The 22,304-nt window shown below is 50.3% G+C and overlaps 2 protein-coding genes and 1 long non-coding RNA gene across 3 annotated transcripts; 1 reads left to right on the forward strand and 2 right to left on the reverse strand.

The window, feature by feature from the left end:
- Positions 1-5,965: 5,965 nt before the first annotated feature.
- On the reverse strand, positions 5,966-13,282 carry GPN2 (GPN-loop GTPase 2). The gene is made up of 5 exons (XM_004678664.2): positions 12,698-13,282; positions 11,971-12,127; positions 9,568-9,728; positions 8,514-8,644; positions 5,966-7,679 (listed from the first exon to the last, which is right to left on the reverse strand). Exons 1-5 carry the CDS (start codon positions 13,106-13,108, stop codon positions 7,607-7,609), a joined length of 933 nt encoding a protein of 310 aa, XP_004678721.1. The 5' UTR covers positions 13,109-13,282; the 3' UTR covers positions 5,966-7,606.
- A 331-nt stretch (positions 13,283-13,613) lies between these two features.
- Positions 13,614-19,851, forward strand: LOC105853412. The gene is made up of 3 exons (XR_001145273.1): positions 13,614-13,681; positions 19,286-19,634; positions 19,723-19,851. It is a non-coding gene; the product is annotated as an uncharacterized LOC105853412 (long non-coding RNA).
- Positions 13,676-20,918, reverse strand: GPATCH3 (G patch domain containing 3). Its single transcript, XM_004679397.2, has 7 exons — positions 19,843-20,918; positions 17,365-17,789; positions 15,796-15,970; positions 15,503-15,562; positions 14,850-14,971; positions 14,614-14,741; positions 13,676-14,153 (listed from the first exon to the last, which is right to left on the reverse strand). Exons 1-7 carry the CDS (start codon positions 20,264-20,266, stop codon positions 13,952-13,954), a joined length of 1,536 nt encoding a protein of 511 aa, XP_004679454.1. The 5' UTR covers positions 20,267-20,918; the 3' UTR covers positions 13,676-13,951.
- Between the last annotated feature and the right edge of the window lie 1,386 nt (positions 20,919-22,304).

Consider the following 22,304-nt stretch of genomic DNA (forward strand, 5'->3'; position numbering starts at 1 on the left):
CGCCCGGCCCGAGAGCGCAGCATCCTCAGAGCAGCGGCACGGGCGGGTCGCGCGGAAAACGCCGTCCCGGCCCCGTGAGTCACCGGCTCCTGCGGGCGGGGCTGGACCCGCGGGCGACGCGGGCGCAGGGAAAGGCCCGGAGCGCGCCTCGGGCCGCCCGGGACGGGGCCGGGGGACCGGGGCTGGGTCCCCGGCCGCCGCGACCGAGGCTGTCACCTCACGGGAGATTTGAAACGAGCCCCTGCTTCCTAAGAGGGGCGGAGGAAGTTGGGGAACTAAGTGCAGGTAAAGTAGCCCCGCAGAGTTCCTCGCTGTTCGGAACCCTCCGGCATCTTTGGGCCAGGGCGCACCCCACATTTCTGGGCCCAGGGCGGAATTCCCAGCCTGGCCCCTGCCGAGGAGCGGGAAGCCGGCCGGCGCCCCCAGGCCAAGAGCGCCCCCCACCCCGCCCCCCCACACCCGAGCTGGAGCGCTGTTGTCTCCGCCGACCTGCGGAGGGCCGCCCCCCCACTACCCCCCCTCTTCTGGAAGTGTGTTAAGTCTCCAGGTTCCCAACTAGGCAGAAACTGGGCCTGGGCCGGTGACTCCCCTGGGCTCTGGAGGTGACCCGGTTTCTCTGACCAGACAGGTCTGGTGACTTTCTCTTAATAGGGTAGGTCCTGGGAAAGGCTCCTCGCTCTTCCTCTCCCTCTCGCTGCCTCCAACTGGCCTCCTCCTCCAGGCCGCGCCTGGTTGCCCTTTTAGGGGAAGGGAAGGAGCTATCGGGGGTGACCCCTTGGCGCTGAAGGAGCTGGCTGGCGAGGGAGTGAGCCGCCGGCTTAGCGGCCTGGGCTGCTCTGACGCTCGCTCAGACGCTCCCTCAGACGCTCGCAGGCCTTTTTTTGTCAGACATGTAAATGTTTCAGTCCTTGCAAAGCTTTCTACCCTCACTGAGCATTCTCGGCCTTTCCTGGCCTAATTGGCCATTTCAAACATTTCAGTCCAACTGCTAGTGGGTGTGAAGTTTCTTGGGAATACTGAAGAACACTGGACTTTACATTTTAGAAAGATAAATTCCATGGTATATGAGTTATCTCTTTTAAAAATACCTGTCCAGAGGGCAAAGTAAGTGAAACTGCCAAGTTGTGCTGGAAGTTTCATGGTGGCCACTACCTTTTTTCCACTGTCCTCTCCACTTGAGCATGTTCTTTTAATTTTTTCCAATTTTTCAGAAACATTTACTTATTTATGCATACAGGAGCTGAGGTGTAGGCCAGAGGTGTGTGTAGGGGAGTTGGGGGTGAAAGGATCCAGAGACAGTGAGGAGCAGAATAGGCAGATCATCTAAAACCCACAGCTGAGGGGAGCAGCTGGGGAGACAGGAGAGGTCTGCTGTGCCATGTAGATCAGCTCCCTGGCTGGGGATCGTACTCCTGCTGCAGTGGCTGCTGATAGCTTTGTAGTGCTGAGACTTAACCCTGTGTGCCATCAGGGAGCCCCCTTTCCCAAAGGCACTGTCTTCAGGTCAAAACTTCCCTTTAACACATATCCTGAGCGCGAATCTGCTGTCTGTTCTTCCAGCCCCTCACATCTGTATAGGTACATTTACTTAATCTCAAGTGTACTTGAGCCCCACTGGGTTCCAGCTAGGTAGGTCCTGGTTTATCTCCTCAGAGAGCTACCTAAGCATGGACTCCCGCAAGGTTCTGTGTTCAAGACTTAGTTTCAAAACTTCATGCTCGAAAACCAGGTTTAGGGCCTGGGCCTCTGGTAGAAATGGAAACGCAGGTGGTTGAGTTGAGGGAGGGCTGTCTAGACAGAGATTAAGTTCATAACATTTGAGTTACTCTAACCCCATCCTTTCTGCACTGCCAGATATTCCCCTGGGAAATGGAGGTCTGGGGTTTGCAGAAATCTTCCTCTCCCAAAAATTTGGGAGACATGGGGAAATTTGTTACCTAAATTTTCTAGAGAAGGTGTTTCTCTTCTCTCACAACTACTTCAGTGAGCAAAAACCCAGTTTAACTCTGTAGGTCCGTAGTAGTGGGTGATGGAAGAGTACTGGGGTTAAGGTACCCTGTAAAAACCGAGCAGGCACCCCAAGGAGGCTAAGGCACTGGAGTTAGACAGGCCACTGTGACTCCTTCAAGAAAGGCAAAGCACTATGCAGGCACACACATGCGCTCTCACACACACTCACACTGTCCAAATGACTGATGCCTTTTTAGGAATACTGATTTCAGATGCTTACACCGACACTGCTCTCTGACCAGCAGTGCCCACTCTGGCTTCTTACTGGAGAACAGAGTACAGTAACAATAGCAGCTGGCACAACCACTATGTAGGAAGCAGTTTCATACCTTAATCCTTGCACGTACATATTACCATCTTTGTTTTGCATGTGAAGAAGCTGATGCTCAAAGCAGCTAAAAACAAAAAAATCCTAATAATAACCAAGGTTATACAACTAGTTATGTGTCTGGAAGTTAAACGGGGTCTAACTCCAAGGCCCATGATTTTAAAATACACAGCTGCTTTCTGACTATTCAGAGGGTTCCCCAGAAGCTGCCACTGGGCAAGAGCCCAGCAGTCAGGGTTTCCTCTGTTTCCACACACTTGGGTTAAAATAGCCACACATATGTCTGTTTGTGTATTGGAGTTTCATGACTTAAAAATAAGTTTGAAAAGAACCACATTATGCTATGCTTGTTCTACTCTATCTTGGAGTTTCTAAAATTCAAGACCTTCTCACTCTATCAATCTAATGCCACCCCAGGGCCCAGCACAAAAGAACTGTCTTAGCGGAAAAAACAGCAACAAAAACTTGAATGGTGGACCAATTTCTTGGCTGGTTCACCAAGTTTAGTTTTCCTTAATCTGGTTCCTTCCTTCCTTTTCAGTTATTCACCCTGTTCACAGAGTCTAGTCTTGTCTCCTATCCCTGCTGTTTGTGGGGGTGACCTCACAGAACCCCCTTAGCTCCACCTGCCCAATGAGTCAGCAGCCAGGAATGTCTGTGGGGGCAGCAGACAGGTATGTCACCCTGGGGGTGTCAGGGGGCTGATTCATCTCATCTCCACCCAATCTCCTTACTGCTCTCTGGGAAATTTAACTCTTTACTTGTCTAGAGATAAAAGAGGAAAATCCCAGACTCTGAAAAAGCATGGAGTCTTTGATCTGTGGCTAGGTGCAGCATATAATACATCAGTATGAGGATTCAATAAGTATTTGTTAAAAGAAAGGCAGGAAAGAAGGGGAAAAGGCATTATTTTCATCCTCCAGGACTGATGGAGAGAGAAAGAGGCAATATCCAGTGTGAAGGGGAGCTGCATTGCGAAGCCAGAGAGCACTGCTGTTTTGTTGAAATGGTTTTGAAGGGGCCTCTCATCTCCCTCCTCTACAGGGTTTTGGATGGGGAAGAAAAACTTAAAACTTTGCTATGTATTCTAATCCAGAGCATCTTGCCAATACTCAAATGCCCAGCCTGGCCCCTCAGTCTTAGACTTCCTGGGTAGCTGGACTTCTGGGATTGCCTGAATTGGCTCAGTGGCTAGAAGTGGTGGCCACAGTGGGTTGGAAGTGAGGCACACAGCTTCGCCCATCCTCAGCAGGCTGATGCCGCTGAGGTATGTTCTGGTTTGGAACTAATACTTCCAAAGGGTACAGGGAGAGGAGGTGGGCTGACCAGCACAGGCAGTCAGGCTCCAAAGCTCAAGAAAATAGGGATGCAAAGGAAGGCAAGGGAGAACTTCGCTTGCTAGAAAATTGCCCTCCAGAATTCTGATGCAGTTGGGCCTCTATGGTTTTCAAAGACGGGGAGCACCTTAGTGCTAACATGGGTCTGCAGCCTCTCCACTCCCCTCTCAGGAAGCTTGAGAAAGGACAGAACATCCTTAAGATGTTCCCTCCTTTCCACAGACCTTAATGGGTTTAGGGTTCCTGTTCTCAGTCAATGTGAGTGAGGAGTTTGCTAATCTAGAAGCAGCTCAGAAAAGACTGGATGTTCAGCTCTGTGGGCTTTATGGTGGCACCCTTTCTCCTAAGCTTCTTTGTCAGGGGTGGGGGGAAGCCTTTCCAATTACCTGTGGCCCCCAGGTGTAGGGATTCCCCATTGAGAGCCAGAAAACACACATATCCTAATGCCACTGGGCTACCAAATGACCAGGAGGCTGCTCTCTGAGGCACTAGGGGGTTTTCCTCCCCTGGAAGGTGTTCGGAAGTGACAAGTGAGTTCTGGAGGCGAGAACCATGTCAGACAGTGTCCATGAGCTGTAAAGTGACAATTTTCTGGACAATTTTTTTGACAATGTGAATCTAGAACCTGGTGCCTACTCTATTTCCAGGACTTTATCGTAAGTTAAAAATTAGAGACTCAAAGATTTGGGTACGAAGATGTTAATGACAGCACTATTTACAGTAGCAAAAGTTGAGAGTCTGGATAATTAAACAATGTTATCACCATACCACAGGTTATCATGTAGACATTAAAAGGATCTTTATATTTTTAATTACATGAGTGTTAACTAAAAAAAGCAGGTTACAAAGCAATTGTAGCATATCCCACTTAGATAAATGATCTCGCTTCCCTCCATGTATAGAAAAATAAGACTGAAGGAAAAACACACAAGATATGTTTATTTTAAAAGATTTATTTATGCATACAAGAGCTCAGGTGTAGGCCACAGGTACAAAGGTGTTGCTAACCCACCGAGGGGTGCACTGACTTCTACATTTGCCCGAACTTAGGAGACTTGGAACTTAGGAGACTGGAGTCGGGAGAGAATGAAGCAGGAGCCTGGGGTCTGGAGCCCGAAGTCTGTTTATTAGGACCGCCCATGGGTATATATAGGGTCTGTTTGTGCAGGGAAAAACAGGAAATGTGCCTGACACAGGGAGTGGGGTGCATGTTTGTAGGGGGCCTGGGGCTTCTTGTAGCTTGAAACAAAGAAGTGGGTTGCAGCTATTTGCAGGACAGAGTGCACTGTGCTCTGCTGACTTGTTTGCTGGCCTTACTGGGGAGTGTGCTCCCCCATGCACAACATTAGCCAGGGCGGACAGGTGCACTTGAGGTCCTGCAGAGCTAGCCGTGCAAAGGAGTGTGCTGGGGGGGTGCGAGGGGGAGGGAAGAGCTGAGAGGATTCACCAGAGACAGTGGAGAGTGAAACAGGCAGATTGATAAGTACACTGCTGAGGGGAGCAGTGGGTGAGACAAGTCTGCTGCGCCATGTGGGTCAGCTCCCTGCTGGGGATCAAACTCCGGCTGAAGGGCTGCTGCTAGCTTCACAGTGCTGCCCTCCAACCCATTGTGCCACCAGGGAGAGCCCTAGTTGTGTGTGTGTGTGTTTATTAACTATGTATACAGTACTGGGGTGCAGGGACGGTGAGAGGATTCACCAGAGACAATGGGGAGCAGAACAGGCAGACCTGACAAGTCATACTACTGAGAGGCGCAGTGTGCAGGTCAGGCGAGGTCAGCGAAGCCATGTGGGTCACCTCCAGGCCTGGGGAATCGAACTCGCACCGAAGAAGCCGCAACTAGCTTGCAGTGCTGGGCTTTAACCCGCTACGCCACCAGGGAGGGCCTAGTTTTGTGGGTTTTTTTTTTTGTTTTTTTGGAACTGTCTTCTTCATCGTTAGTTTTGTGTTTTTATCAGAAAGGGAAAATAAAAAATTTTAAGGCAGGTTAACACATGCCAGCCATATTGGAGAATGGTCATTCAGCCCACAAATCACCCAGTCCCAGTCTCTTCTCTGCATAGTGCTGTACCCTCCCACCATGCAGGGGAAGAATCATCTTGCTTTCATTAGAGCAGAAGACACCCTTGCTGTGACACCAAGGCCTCAAGACAAAGCTTTGGATTTCCACCCTTTTCTACTACAGGACTGCAAAAGAATAATGCTGAGGGTGCTTGGATATGAGACCATAAAGTTCTCAATGACGCCTTCCTTCCAAACTGGTTTGCTTTGGTGAGCGCTGGAGCCTCTGTGATGGGGTAAGCATTAAAACCCATGACCACAGCTCTGGCTATTTTCAAAAACACAGCACCCACCCTCACATCCTAACTGATGAGGAATTTGTCCAGCACCTGGGCGCCAGGATTGCTGAGCTCCAGGCACCACAGTGACTCACAGCCAGCCTTAGGCTGAGCCTCCTGGCCTCAGTTTCCCTGGCTAGCTCTGTTGATACTCCCCACCTACTGTGCAGGGTGTTAATAGGGGTGAGATGCTTTGAACTCCTCACATGAAAGAGGCTGGGGAAGCAACACCTGGTTATTATCCCCTCTATGGTCAGGCGTGGGAGGGGAGGTTGGCGGCTTTCATATTGTTCCAGCCACAGCAGCTTCCATGGAGCCCCTTCCTCTTCTGGCTTATGCTCTGGCTGCCAAAACTGGAAAGGGAAAGACCCCATTTCAAAGCCGCTTCAGAATAGGTTTCCTTAAACTGAATCCTCCAGGTGCCACCAGTGATCTCTCTTCCGTCTGATTTGTGATTTAGTCATTCTGTGTCTACACACTGTCTCCTGTTGGCTACAAATCCTGTGGGGCCTTAACATTTCACTATGAAGTGTTTGCGATTAAGAAGTGAGTAAAATGGACTATGAGAGACGCAAAGTTCAAGCTCCTGATCCTGAGGTTTCCTCACTATAAAATGGGACTTAGTAACACCCCCATTTTGTCCACCCAGAGTTGCTGGCTGAGAGACACATGAGGCCCATGTGTGTGGAAGCACTCTAAAATGCCAAGCCCCTGTTTTAACAGGACCCAGTGTCTGGAAGGAAGACTTGGCAAAACTGCCATCTGTCCCTTTCTGCCCCCAGGCTACAAATGCAAATGGCACAATTTTTTTTCAAGCCTGGGATGCCACCTATTGGCTGAAAATATGAATTGCATTCAACTAGTTGGCAAGAGCAAAGGAAGCAAATGTTATTTCTTATTTTCAAGGCATCTTAACTTTTGCCACACCATCATAATGTATGATGTATGCAATATTTTTTATAATTCACTTTTTAGAAATAGTTTTCATTTTAAGGTGAACTTTTAATCACTGCCATAAATGAAAAACTAGTTAACACCTGCCCAAAACAGAACAAAACCATGAAATACAATAGAAGTACTTTAAAATAAAATCTAGCTAAGAAGTGTTGCCTGTGAAAGTTCAATCTTGAGGTTCACTGTTAAAACTGAATATGAACAAAAGCATATGATTGGAGACTGTCCACCCCCCGACCCCCATGCTCCTGTACTTTTGGGAAAATGTCCACCAGGTAAGAGGTAAGGTGGCAGTCTGCCCCAGATCCCTGGGTCTGGACAGTAGAAGCCACAAAAGCAGAAAGTCAACCCTTGTATTGTAGTACAGTCCATCACTGCCAGGGTGGGGCAGTGCTGTGTTCCCGGTGGTGGTGCCCAGAGCTCGTGAGCATAGAGGATGGTGGGCGCTTTGCCGGCACCATGTCTGCCTCTTGGCTAGATGTCCTTGGCAGGGCCGAGTCTCCCTTTGCCAGTGTCCCAGTTTGGCCGAAAGGATTTGCCCTTGGCTTTGGGCCTGCAGAACTGTCTGCTGCTCGCTGGGAGTGGCCACTTGCCCCGGTACTGGGTTACGCATCTGGCTCTCCAGAGCCAGATTGTTGCTATAGCTGCATGGTTTCCTGCTCCACTGACTGGTCTGAGGGAGCCAGGTACTTCTCCTGGATGCCCAGGGTGCTGGTAGACAGTGTCAAGGCAGACAGCGTAGGCCACGATGGACACCTGGCCTGGGGAGGGGCTGTCACGGATCCCCGCCATCCACACATCTGGCAGGTTCTCTTCCACCCCCTCCCGCCTTCTTCAAAGCTTCGGGTAACAAACAGTTGGGTTTGAGAAGACCCGCAAAGCATCCGGCTGCAGACGCTTCCCCATTTACCTCTTCCACACACTGCTGTGGATCCAATGACCAAAAGTCACCACCCCTCCAGCTGTGTATAGCACAGGCTCTGGTACCAGGCTGCGGGCTCACGTCCTGATCCCTGATCGTGTCACTCCCCCTCACCCGTAAAACAGCATTGTGAGGACCAAGAGGCACAAAGAAAACATGGCCTGGCATTGCACTTGGCATGCAATGGGTGCTCATTAAGTGTCTGTGACTGTGCTAGTTCCCACTGCCCACCCAAGAGCTGAAGTCCACAATCCTTCACCGGGCACCCAACCCCTCCACCAGCACCAGCAGCACTGCCTCCTGGAACCCCTGCGTATCCTTGCCATCGCCACATGCAAGCTAGCCAGGCGGGCTGAGCCCTTGCATCTCTCCCAAGGACCAAGGCCTTTTCATTTTGGGGCCTCTCTCTTTGTTCTTCCTTCAGATATCCTCTTTTGTCTTCATGTGTAACCTATCCCAAAGCCTTCTCAGGGACTAGCCTTTGCAAATGAAAGAGTCACCATGAAATCAACGGGGCAACACAAAATTAGTCACCTACAAGGGGAGCTGTGGCCATTTCTGAGTCCCTTGTCTCCCTTCTCGGCTATGGCTAAGAAGAGGTTGATACTAGCGAACAAGGATACGAGGAGAAATGGAAGTCGGCTCCCATGGCGGCAGACATCATGGCCTCCAGGCTCCGCTGCTCTTGGACCCCGAAACAGTAGCCATTGGCTTTGTCCACAGCCTGCAGAACTCGCTGAATACTCTCCTTGTCCTGGGAGGGGGGGAAGGAGACAGGTATGTGGAACTGAGGTACCAAACTGTCTGACCTCCATGCAGCTTTCCTAGGCCTGGAGCAGTTCTACTCGTCGCCAGAGGCCTGGCGACATTCCACTTCTCTTGACCACACCCACCCAAATGAAAACAGATAAGCCACGCCCCTGGGTCTATCCCTACTATAGTTCTGATCCTACCATCTTATAAACACCTGTAAACTCACCTGTCTCCTCTACTTGACTGTGCACCCTTGGAATTAGGGGCTCATTTATTGAGGTATCCCCACTGCCCGGGAGATACTTAGCTAATAGTACGTAATACCCAATAAATATATCTGTTCATCCACTTCACCTTCACATGATGGGAAAGAGAGATCAAAATAATATAGTGTAGTCCTCAACACAGGGCCTGGGAGAGGAAGCCTTCAACAAGTGGCAGTCGTTATGATTAAGATTCATCCCCTCGTTTAGAGGAGGAAAGTGTGAGAGGAGAGACAAATTTCCCCAGGTCTGTATACTGCAGAAAGGAAGCTTACAAGCACCTGTGTCTCCCAGCTTATCTTTGTGGGATGCAAAGTTAACAGCAATTGCTCAACTGATGCATCTCAAGGAGGCTATGTGCTATCCCTGATCTAGGACAAGTCCCTTGCTAGTGACTCTCTGAAGTCATTTTCACACTGAGGAGAGAACATGTGTAGAGAGAACCCAGTAATACAGAATAGCTATGGCCAAAATTTGGTTCATCCTCTTCACTGGAACCCTACCCATCACTACCCCTGGCCCCAAACCAAGGGGACCAAATGATAATCAGACCCGGGACAAAACCACTGAGTCCTGAAAGTTTCTTGCACTCCTGGTGTGGTGAGGTCACAGGAGCTGCAGAGCCTGTAGCTGAGGGAAGAGGCACTGTAGTCCCCAGTACCTGGATATTGAGAGGGATGAAGGACACCAAACTGTAGTCTTCAATGAGCTGCACCAGTTTCTCATTGAGCTGACGGTAGTGGCGGAAGAAGGGATCAGAAGCTAGGTGGTCGAGCAGGTAGGAGAGGTCCAGGACCTCTGTGTAGTAGTCCAGGTTGAAGGCTAAAGACAGAAGCAGCTGGCATCAGGCTAAAGACATAAAGACAGGGATCATATTTTCTGTCTTCCCATGCCTGCACTCACTCACTCAACAAATGTTTGTTGAAGCAGTGAAATGAAGTTACGAAGAAGAAAATATTTGGTGTCACTTGCAGGCGCTGCCATTTACCGACTATATGGATCGGTACCCACCTCACTATTGCAACACTAGTGACTGCTACAGAGCAGCACTTCATCAAAGGAAATAAGTAACAACACCAAACAGCATGAACAGTGCTTGAGCCCTGCCTCATGAAGCTCTCAGTTGTATACAGAATCCCCCAACAGGGACTCTGCAAATGCTGATGGAATTGCAGGTGCCACATTCAGGCAGGGTTACCTCTTGAGCAAGTCACTCTCCCTTTCGGGGTCAATTCCTTCTTTATGTTGGGCGAGGAGCCCAGCGTAGATGACGCAGAGTCCCTGACTCAGTTCTGTGAGTAGCAGCTTCCCACTATAAGGAAATTGGGCCTCTCTGACTGTCCATTTCCACCCAGGAAACTCAAGCACTTGAGCTACTCAGCAGGTCTGTCATAGAGTGAGCTGAGGGAGTAAGGCTGTCAGATACTGATGAGCTCATTCTTATGTACTGTATGCCAGTCAGCTCTAATCAGAAACTGATGCTTCTATGTCTATAATGAAAAATGTCCTGGAACAATCAGGACTCTTCTGAAGATAGATCACATTCCTTGTTTTGCCTCAACTCTTTGAACCTGGGTGGTATAAAAGTTTGGAAGCCACAAAAAGTAAAAAACAAACCTTGTACTATAATGTATTTGTCATAGCCTGGGTGGGGTCAATGCTGAATTCCTGGGGGAGGCACCCGAGTTCATGAGCACTGAGGGTGTGGAAGGTGTGGCCCAAAAAATGTCTTCAGTTGTCTGACAGGTACATTTTTCATCAAGAACTAAAAACCAGATACACTGGGGTTTGGTTCCACCACAGCTAACTTATCAGCTATCAGCGACCTTGGGCTAGCCAAGTAATGTCTCTAGACCTAAACTGCCTCATCTGGTTTGCACATCATACCGTGCGGATGGCAGGCACATGTAAGCACCAGAAAGGCTGAGGATCACCCTGTAGCCACCTGGGCTAGAGGCTGGGAGGGGGGACAGAGGGTTGGGAGAACTGAAATGAGGTTTTTGGATTTGCAAAGGCAGAACCAGGACTCTGGGCTGGGATGTCCCCTCCAAGGAGCTGACATCCCTCCAATCCTGACTGGCAGTCAGACAGTATCCTTTGGACAACTTCCCTCCTGCTCGCCGATGGGAATTTCAGCTATTTTATGTTCCCTTGTGGCTGGGGATGCTATTTCGGGAGCTGAAGCCCCCATGCTCAGCAGAGCACTAATTTTGTAGGGAAAAACATGCTAGCCATTGGGCCCCCAGGCAACTCGTCTATCTCACACTGGTCTGCTGCCCCCTCTGTCTCTTTGACAATGGCACCCTATCTGTCTACTGGCCCAGCTAGAAAGGGGAGAGTCACCCTTAAGTCCTGTTTTCATGTTCAATCCTTGAACTGTTCTGTTCCTTAAGTAAGTTTGAATCTGTCTTACTCCTTCCCACTGACTGAGCTGCTGCAGAAACCTAAGCGATGTTTGCACTCCTGTCCCTTTCAATTCATTCTTCACAAAGCAGCCAGAATAGTCTTTTCAGCTTACTGTATTTTTTCTTAATACTCATAATGGCTGGCTTTCTTTTGTGTTTAATCAGTACACAAGGGAGAAGGGAGTCAAAAAAAAAACAAAACGGCACAGGTCTGGTCCCTGACCACCTCTCTGATCTCATTTCTTCTGACAACCACTAGCTCAGCTACCCAAGGTTCCTCCCACTTCTTTTCCATAAACACAAAAAGCTCTTTCCTTAAGAGCCTTTACTGCTGGCCCTCTGCCTAGAATAGTTCTGCTCCTTCTCACCACTCAGGTCTCAGTCCAGATCGCACTGCTCATTCTCATTCCCAAACACTCACTGTCCCATCTCTAGTTCCTGCATAATATATTAACACTACCCACATCGCTCTTGTCCTCCAAACCCGGAACAGTGCGTAGTACAGTGGTTTAAAATAAACGTGCAGGGTACAGGACTGGCTGTGAGCACTGTCACCAGGCATGCGAGGCCCCTGGAGGCGGTGTCCTTCAGCTGGTATCCCACTTCACTCTGGTCCAGCAGCTGCCCTACTCCTTGCCTGTGCAGAACAGGTGTCTTACCCAGCTTCCCATAGTGCTCAATGAGGTCCATCTTGGAGAGGAGGTTGACGTGGGGCAGCTCCACATGGAGCATGGTGGCCAGGGAGGTACACAGTACCGAAATGAACTTGGCCGGGTCTGTGCAGTAATGAGAATCCACTAGATGGACGGCAGTCAGCTGGGAGGGGAGGAAGAGCAGTGTGAGAGTGGTCTGGGACAGCAGCGAACACCAAGGTCTGTCTCCCCCACCACTCCTGATGCCTGAAGAGTGCAAGCCTCTCCCATTAGTCTCCCTCCACTTCTGTTTCCGTCCAATAGCCACACTCTTTTCTTTCTCCCAGGAGACACAGGACTTTTTTCCTTACAAGACACCACACTAAGCCTCCCTGTAGGTGACTAGTTCAATTCCTGCTGCATCTGCCTCGACTCTTGTTATTTTTTGTCACCAGTTCACAACCATCACTATGCCATTTTCCACATAACCCCTTCCATCTTCGAGTAACCCCAGGTTGGTACTAATAGATCCATTTCACAGATGAAAAAACTGAGGTTCAGAGAGACAAATGGACTTACCCAGGACCACACAGCAAGTTACAGGCAGAGCCAGAATTTGAACTCACACCTGTTTTACTCCAAAGCGCCTCTCCAATCTCTACCAGGCTGTGTGGCTTGAGGGCGTGGCACAGTCCTCACAGCCTCAGTTTCTCCATCTGAAAATGGGCCTGCCCTAACCAGAGAAGAAACGCACCCTGAGGTCCCACTGCGCCATCTGGGAGAAGATACTGCGCAGAGCGCCGTGGTGCGTGCAGAGTTCCACCTGGCCTGGGCAGTCGAAAAGGAAGTAGTGGCCGCGCAGGGGCTCGAGCTTGGCGCGCAGCCAGTCCAGGTTGGCCTCCAGGTACTCCATGCAGTAGAGCAGGCCGCCGTTGGGGCCCAGGCGCAGCGCGTCCATCACGTCGCCCAGCCCCACCAGCTCGCTCACGTCCACGGCGCACTCGTACGGCAGCCCCTCGTTGGCCGGGTCCAGGTTCACCACCGCCACGCGCCGGCCCAGCGCGCGCAGGAACTCACTCATGCCCAAACAGTACGTGGTCTTGCCCGAGCCCGGCGGGCCGATCACTGCCTGCCCGAAGGCCGTGGCCGGGGCAGCCCCCGCCATGGACGGCGCGCTGTCCAAGAGGGGCAGCTACGTTCGGCGGGAGACAGCGCGGGCAGCCGCGTCCGAGACGAGAGTCACGGCGGAAGATCCCCGACATACAAGACGATGCCAGGGGTCGCCCAAGGGGCCAGCGGGAGCCCACCGCTGCCCGCCGCTGAGAGCCGCGGACCAGCCGGCCCGGCACCGACTTCCGGACGGCGTCGGAAACGGCGGGCGCGGGAGGAAGTCCCGCCCGCCGGCGCCGAGGGGCGTGGCCGCGCGCGCCGCCTTCCTTCTCCGGCGACGGGCGCGGGGGGCCTCTCCCCGGCCCCAAATTAGAAGAGAACGAGCCATCCCGCCGTAAACTTGTTTATTCTCCCGTTAGGTCGCAGGCCTGGGCCTCGTCCCGCGGACGCTCCGCAAGCGATACCAGCCAGTGACCGGCGAGGCAGTGGCGAGCCCGCCCAGACCGTTTACCGAGAACTACGAATCCTCCTCCAGGGCCTTTTCTGTCTTCTGACCTTCGTAGATTCGGCCCCTTACCACCACCCCAGTGAAGCTGTGCAGATAATATCAGCCCTTCAGCTTTTCAAGGTACTGCGGGGGGTGGATGAGGCGGGACAAACTGGGTTGAAGATTAGAAGACCGAGGAGGAGAGGTGTTTAAACCCTAATATCAAAGGGGAGAGGGGGCGACGAAGTGTAAAAATGTCCTAGACGTAGAGAACTGGATGGCCAATTCAGAGTAAAGCACCATAAACAAGCCACAGGGATCGCTGCTCCCAGACGCCTTTATGTGTCCATGGAAGACAGGCAGTGGCAGAGGGCTGCCGTTCTGCAGTTAGTGATCCTGCCCTCAAACCTGTCATTCAGGCTCCGAGGCGCTGCAGCCTCTCACAAAAGCCATGTCTGTCCGAAACTTCATGCTGGTGGGAGGCTGGCGGCGCAGCAGCGACTCCCCCTGGTCTTGGGGCAGGGGCTCATCATAGATAGTGGAGATGAGCCCCAGGCCAGTTGGTCGAGGCCTCTTCAACTGCCCAAATGGTTGCAGCTTCTCTCCATGGTACCTGGATTAAAAAATGGTCTCAATGAAGAGGACTGTTCTCTCTCATCCCAATAAGGGGGTGAGAGGAAAGGGAAGAGCTACTAAGACTCTACTGCGATCTGGTTTGTCCCAGAGTCAGAGCCTTTAAAAGTTTGGGTTTCTGTAGCCCCCTATGGTTAACAGTCAGCTCAGCATCCAGGCTCTCTGACACTGCTCTCACCGTGAACAGGACACAAAGTGCATACAGCTGCACTCACTGACTGCCAGGGAGGCTACCAGCAGGCAAGTGAGTACCCCAAGCCCTCACTTGGGGGGCTGGGGAGGGGGAAAACAGATGCCCATGGGGGGGCTGGTGTCAGTGATCCCATCAAATCTTAGAGCTTGTCAAAGAAAAAAAAAGGACCAGATCCACTTTTTCCTTCTAACTCTGCTTTGCTCTATCCCTTAAGGGTCTCCTAAGAAGGTCCCTCAGCCACACTCACCCCAATCCACGTTTGCATCTGGGATGCTGGCCATCACTATCCAGGGCCTCCGGCACCCCTGAGCACTGGCTGCCCAAGCCCTGGCCCTCAGCCCATCCCTGCCGCTCCATTACCTTCCGCCCAATGCCCTGCAAAGGGAAGAGAAAGGGACTTGAGATGGGGTTCCTGGGGTGGGGGGGGAGGAGACGAGGTTAAAGAAGAAAAAGAGGGATCAACAGGCTGGGCACAGTGCTCACCTTGGTGTGGCGCTCAAAGGTGCCCACCTGACGTCCAATCACAGAGCCGTCCTCCTGGCCATCACGGAGTCTCTGTTCCAGGCGCATCTGGACAGAGTCTCGGGCATCCTTGTCTCCACCATCTGAAGAACCAGGGCCAGGTTTGCAGACGATCTCAGCAAAAGGGGCCAATCAGGAGTCTAGGCCTCTCACAAGGTTCATTTATATATCTTCTGTCCTGTTGCCTTGTTATTATCGCTCATTAGAATGGTAGTTCCCCAAGAGTAGGAACTATGGCTCTCCCGTCTCACACAGGAAACTATGTGCAGGAAGTAAAGAGCTGACCCATGAGAAAGAGTAAGAACCCAGGTCTTTGCCACTGCCCATGTCCATCACAAGCAAGTCATTTTTCACTCCAGATCAACTCAACTGGAGCCAGAGCTCCTGACCCTCCCAATCAACTGGGACCTGCCTGTCAAAACCAGAATCCCCTGACCGCTGTCTGCACAGATCCGCCCACTACCTGCACCAAGGGAACTCAGTGAGAGACATTTTAAGAGAGGAACACTCTCTGGGCTACTTCAGGGAACTGGTCCCGTCTCAGCCTCAGCTAAGCAGGTCTGGTAACGTGCCCCTGCCAGGGCAGGGGCCCAGTCCATTCCTCCTTACTGTACCTCTGTCGTAGTACACACTCATGTCCACATCCCAGTCATCAGCTGTCTGTTCATCAAAGTCTGCAAGGACACAAAAGCATCAAACAGTTAAGGACTCAGCCCTGTGGAAAGCCAGAGCTAGAGTTACACGTATGTTCTAGAACTTGGGGGGTTTTAATTTTATTCTGTGAGGAGAGCAGTTTCTCTTCACCTAACCTCCATCCCTAAAACAGAAATTGCTGTCTCATGTGCAAGCCACCACATGGAACCAAGAACCCCAAGTGAATGCAGGGGGACCAGTCACACCAGCATACCTCCTTCCTCCTCCTGCCAGAACTGGGCATCCGTGTAGAACACCAGGCCAGAGCCGCCCTTTTCCCACTTGAGTTCAATCTCCTCCTCAAAGAGCCGCTCAGTGGTGCGCTCCTGTCGGGTCACATCCTCGTGTAGCGCTTCATGCCGCTCCCATTCCTCACCCCGGTCGTCGTCCTGAGAGAAGGCGAGGTGGTGACCTGCCTGCCTAACTCCTGACCACGTACCCACATGGAGGCAGTACAGGGCCCACAAGGCGCTCTCCATCCCTTCACTGCTCCCCATCCCTTCACTGCTCCCCAACTTACCTAGCTCCTTCCTCCCGCAAACCTGATTCATCTCTGTGCTTCTGGTCACTTTCCCTCTGCCTGAACTACCTGCCCGCCTTTCTCACTTGAGTCTGTGGACTAAGCACTAACTTTCTTCTTCTCTTTGCTAAGTGTCCCTCATCCCTCAAGCTCTGCAGCCTAGCTGAAGGCCCCCCCCCCCCAGGCCCTTAACACTATCACTGGTCTCTCAATGTCACAGCACAGCTTACAGATAGTCACAAAGAAAAGGGGACAAGAACACTTAGCATCCAGTGTGTGGGCCTTTCTCATCATTTAGCTCCTCTGATTATCCAACAACCCTGTGCTGTACGCACCGTCACTCCCATTCTACAGATGAAGGAACCTGGGTTCAAAGGAGCCATCTTCCCAAGATAGACACCAAGGGCTAGCAGTGGCGGAGCCAGCATCCAAAACCAAGTCACTACACCATGCAGCCTTCTCCAGAGGCTGGTCCTCTCTTTTCGGGGAGAGGAGATTTTTTTAGCTCTGAGACAGAAGATGGGTCTCAGGTGGCTATAGAATCCCATGCAGCCTTGTTTTATAGGTGACTAGATGTGTGGAATGATAGGATGACTCTCAGTGTCAATCTCTGGATGTTCCTGGCCTAGTTAAACTCAGGGAGACCTTCGGAATCACTGCTACAGAGCAGGAGAAAAGTCCAGATGATACCACCCTCAGCATGTGGTCCAGATGGTGACAACCTGCCCTGGAAGCTTAGAGTTGCATTTTACCCAGAGGACACGAAGTTTTCCCAACCAATCACACCTCTTCTGATTGGATGGATGAACAAGTAGGTTTGGAGAGAGAAGTAGAAGAAATGTCCATTTTCATCGATAAAGTTAGTGCTTAGTCCACAGACTCAAGGTGACGCACAGATATGAGAAAACAAAGGCAACTCTTAGCCACATAATGAAAACTCAGGGCACACGAGCACCACAGGGGACTGGTCCCATCCAGGTTGCCTCTGCTTCCTTAGAAATCGTGGTCAGTAGTTTGTCATCTATGAAAAGGAGCCCTTCCCGTAATCCTTCTGAGACCCCTGTAAGAATCTTCTAGCCCTGCACCCCAGAGAAATGTGTATCTGCACGTGCAAATAGTTTTACATTCAGGGAATTGTCATATTCCTTGGAACCCTCCTGAGGACGTCAGGTTGAAGACCCTTATATTAGACAACTGAAAAGTGGAATTACTCAGGCCTGGCCTCTGCACCGCCAACAGAACAGGGTGCTTTATTGTACTCACCTCATCAGAGAGCCATGACTCTTCCTCCTCCTTTCCCTCTGTCTCCTCAGGCTCTCCACAGGGGCTGGCCGGTCTATCTGCCAGGCAGCTTCCCTGGGGTATTTCCTCGCCCTCGGCTGTGTACACGTGCTCCTCCTGCTCCACAGTCTCTGACTCCTCATACTTGAAGGGGACATTGCCATAGCGCCTGGAGGAGCCGGTCTTGGGAAACTGGAGCTGGAGCTGGGTGATGATCCGAGGGGGTAGGCGGCAGGCCCGAATTAATTCCAAAAAGACTCTTAAGGGAGTCCCCACATTCCCATTGGGCATCAGCACTGGTGGGTTCAGCTCTGGCAATTGCTTTAGGTCGGCCAGAGTGAAGGCTTCACTGTTGGCCTTCCGGCTCTGCAGTTCCTTCCGTGTCTTGAAGGGAAAGGAGCCCAAACCTTGGGACAGAGGGACAAGGATAGCTCTGAAACCTATAAGCCTTCAGCAACACTTCAGCCGGAGTATAAACACTTCAGTCAAGGTATAAATCCTTTAGCCTGATGGTGGCCCTCCCTTGCAAACTTCTCCAGAGTCCCGTCTTCCACTCCCTGATCAGAACCACCTAATATTTTCATGCCAATTCTCATAACTCCAGTAAGCACACAGCTTCTTTCAGATCTAGTTCTAGTTGACTTTTTTCTCTACTGCCACCAACATGTGCCCCACAAATACCACGACGTGTGCCCCACACATACCACCCTATCATGTGTTCAGACACAAATGGTGTAACATGCCTGAATGTTTCACAGGCTTGTATGTTTATCTTTGCAAGTTCCATTTGCTCGTTCCTACAAACTTCTGTTTATCTTTTAACACTTTCTGACCCCTCTAGGAAATCCAGTTCTCCCTCCTTTATTCTCTCACGGCACATGGTGATAAAGAGCCACAGGCTCTACAGCAAAATCTCCCTATTTTGTGGTGTTCTGCTAATAACTATCTCAGGGACTGTGGACATCCCTGCTTCCTCACCTATAAAATGAATAAATGATACTTCCTACCTTGTAGGATGGTTGTGAGGAGTCAATACGAAAACGAAAGGCTTACAATAGTGCCCCGTACACAGGAAGTGCACAGTAAATATTAGCCATGAGGGTGGCATCACTGACGTTTTAGGGTATGCTCCAGATGGATGTGTTCACAGGGCTTTATATTGCTGGTCTTCATTTCTAATCAAATAAATACACCAGCAGTTGTCGTTTAATGCAAGTTTTAAACTAAATTCTTTTTAAAAAAGATTTATTTATGCATACAAGAACTGGGGTATAGGCCAAAGTGCAAAGCATGGGGTGGGAGAAAGGAAGGATTCACCAGAGACAGAGTGGGGAGCAGCAGGGGAGGCAGAAGAGGTCTGATGTGCTGTGGGTTAACTCCCTGGCTGGCTGCCCCTGCACTACTAGGGAAGCCCTTAGAAACTTTCTTTTAAAGATTTGTTTTTTTATTCATACAAGAACTGGGGCATAGGCCAGAGATGTGGGGTGTGAGAGGATTCTCCAGAGACAGAATGGGGAGCAGAACAGGCTGACTGACTGAAATACACTGCTGAGGGGAACAGCAGGCAGGTCAGGAGAGGTCTGCCACACCATGTGGCTGGGAAACAAACTCCTGCTGCAGTTACTGAGGATCCCTTCATAGTGCTGAGCTTCCATCTGTTTTAAGAGAGGATCTGTCCCTTAAAAACTTTCTGAAGTAGAAGCAGAAATTGATCCACTTGCCATGTGTTCAGTATTTCTCCTGTTTTTTTTTTTTCCTTTTGATAATTATAAGCCTTGAGAATATTCATGGGAAAAAAAGCTTTATTTTCCATTGTGTATCCATAATTGAATGAAAAATTTTCAGGAAAAAATAGAATGGTATCTCTATGACAATTCTTTTTCAATTTTTTCTTCCTCTTAAGATTCTGAACAGATTGTATCCAGCTGTTCTCTGTATAAGAGCGAGTCACACTAGATCTATCAACATAGGCATTTGTTCAGTGAGTGAACTGGATGGCAATGCGCTGTTTCCTGTTATCTATCAAAGTGAGGTCTTGTGAAAATGGGAGGTACCCTGAGAGAAGACAAGTCACTTCACTGCCAAAAGAGGGGCTGGGTAGTGTACAGGAAGAGTGCGATGAAAGAAAAGACAAAAAGAAGATAAGAAATATGACGCTTTTTTCTTCTGTGTGTCGGTAAAATGAACCCCTCAGATAAGGAAATGGAACTCCAAGTCTTAACAAATAGAAAAATGCAGGATCATTCGAACAGGTTAGTTTGGCTTTTTGTTTTTTTTTCCCCAGGTTTTTCACCCCGACGTTAAACTAACGTGCAGTTTTGCCTGATGCTCCCTGTCCAGGAGTTAAACGTAACCGTCTACAAAGCCGTAGTCAGATACCTGACTAATCCGCACCACCCCTAAGGAAAGTTTCCTTTGTGTCGGGGCCGTACGTCAATCTATTATTTTTCCCATTCGTACCTGATACCTCAGTCGGTAGCCGAAGTCTGCGGATGAAACAGCGTCCTGGCATCCAAATCCCCTGAGGATCCAGCCACCGGCGGCCCGAATACATACGCAGAAACTTCTGGGCTTGCGCCGCCCCGCGTACCGAGATGACGCAGCAACAAGTGCGGGTCTGGGCAGGAGCCGAATCCCGAGTGGAAAGAGCAGGAGTGTCGGTTCCTGAGGTTTGGCCAAGAACCTGGCCGACAGGGGTTATGGGTGTGTGGGGAGGAGCTCGCTCAGGCCGGTGCCGGTAGTGGAAACAGAGGAAGCCACAGTCGCGCTGTTCCCGGAACTGACTAAAGTAGCTCCGCAGCTGAGCCGAGCGCAATCCCGAGGGGATGCCACTGACTATTAAATAAACCGCCGCTCCTTCCTCCGCCTCGCTGGGCGCCGCCATGATGGGTAGTCACATGATCGACTGGAACCCAAATCTCGCGAGAATGTCGCAAGCGCGCTCGGAATGTTTGCGTCTGGGAGGGGAGGGGATGGGACCGCCTGGTTTGTGGGTGTAGGGCTTAGAGCTGGGGAGGTGGGGCAAGTCGTACCGCTCCTTTTCCAAAGAAGGCGGCGGACCATGATGACCAGAGAAATGGGGTGACAGAACATTTTTGAGGCCCTAATAAGGACCAAATTAGAAGCTTGCTGGGAAGACACATTTTAAGAATTTTAGTTGTTGGGCTCTCATAAATCTAATTCAAGTGTTTCTAGTTGAATTATCCATTTACTCCTCCAAAACGTATTGGTGAACTACAAAAATCACTAAGAAAAAGACGGCGTTAGTAAATCGTCTGACAGAACGAGGATTCCTGGCACTACGTGAAGCTGTGCTGCACAGCGTGGTTGGGACTCTTTCCAGGGAGAGAACATACAGGGCAAATTTCTCATCAAAAACTTAAACCCAGAGGTAGCTGAGGCTAGATTTTCATTCTCGGGTGGAAAGGAGTTTAGATGCTGTTGTTTATCCTCCAGGTGATCATCTCTTTTTGATTAACCATCATCGTGGTCTTTAAAGACATAATAGAGCAAAGTATTTAAGAGCAGAGGCCGAGTCCAGACCTCCTGACTCAAATCTTTACTATGTAATTTTTTAAAGATTTATTTATTTATGTATACAAGAATGGGGGTGGGGTTGGGGGAGTGAGAAGATTCATCAGAGACAGAGTAGGGAACAGAACAGGCAGATTGACTGAAAACACACTGCTGAGCAGTGGGAGCAGTGAGTGAGATGGGAGAGGTCTGCTGCACCATGTGGGTCACCTTCCTGGCTGGGGATTGAACTCATGCTACAGAGTGCTGTGCTTTAACTCCTTGAGCCACCAGAGAGGCCCCTCTGCTATGTATTAACTCTGTAACCTTGAGCAAGTTACTTAACCTTTTTGTGCCTTGGTTTCTTGTATAAAATGAAGATAAGGATAGTATCTACAGTGAAGTTATTGGGAGAATGATATAAACATAATCCATAAGGTGTTTAGTATCTTCCCGGACTGACCCGTCCGGGAATAGAAGTCCCCTTTGTTAATCTTGATTCCTGAGGCCTTTGCCTGTGGTCTCCATCACTTTCATGGCAGATGTGTTTCTGCCGCCTTTTTCTGCGACACTGACCCTGTCAAATTCTGCAGGTACATCTCTTGCTGCCCTGAGCTCCAGTTGCCCCAAAGCACTTGCAGTCGGCTGAGCACCCTTGTTCTCTGGTACCTGTGTCTTCACCCCTATCACCCCTTATGTCTGGAATGCCTGACTTGCATGGCAAACTGCTATTCTCAAAGCAGCTACCACTTGGGTATAGTATTTTCCCATCTCCAGGCAAGTTTAATAACTCTCTTTAGCCTCTGCGGTACATCCCTCTGTCTCTGCTCAGGCCATGCTTATTATAACCAACCATATGTCTCTTTCTGCCTTAGAGAGGGTGTTTGCTGAATGCAGAGACCATAATGTTTTATTCTGTGCCCCATATCTGTGACCTGGTACCCAATACAGGTTCTGGTACAAATGGATGGAAGGATCTTCACTACTTTTGCAGCATCACAGGTGTTAGGATATGTGACTGCCCCAAGGACAGGGTGTGTCTGCACACAAATCAGTGGCCTGACTGCTTAATAAGCAATGAATTAGCTAATGAGAGTAGAGATGATGATAATAAAATGGTACCTGAGGCTGATCCAGAGCCACAACCATGCTCCTGCTTTCCTGAGTCATCTCTTGCTGGGCCTGAGGACAAGGGTCATGGCTGAGAGGGTAAATGGTTGGTATTAGTGACAGAGCTGGCCCCAGACATCCTGATCCTGGTTGAGGCTCACTCCAGCTTGGAGAACTCTGCCACCACAGTCATGCAGACCTGAGTTCAAGTTCCCTGGGCAGGCCAGAGACTATTTCCTCTCCCTCTCAGAGACACAGGTTCCACTCCTAAGACTTTGGTAGTGGATAGTCAAACTTAC

This window comes from Condylura cristata, unplaced genomic scaffold (assembly GCF_000260355.1).
Source record: "Condylura cristata isolate star-nosed mole 26May11 unplaced genomic scaffold, ConCri1.0 scaffold00008, whole genome shotgun sequence".
Classification (NCBI taxonomy): domain Eukaryota; kingdom Metazoa; phylum Chordata; class Mammalia; order Eulipotyphla; family Talpidae; genus Condylura; species Condylura cristata.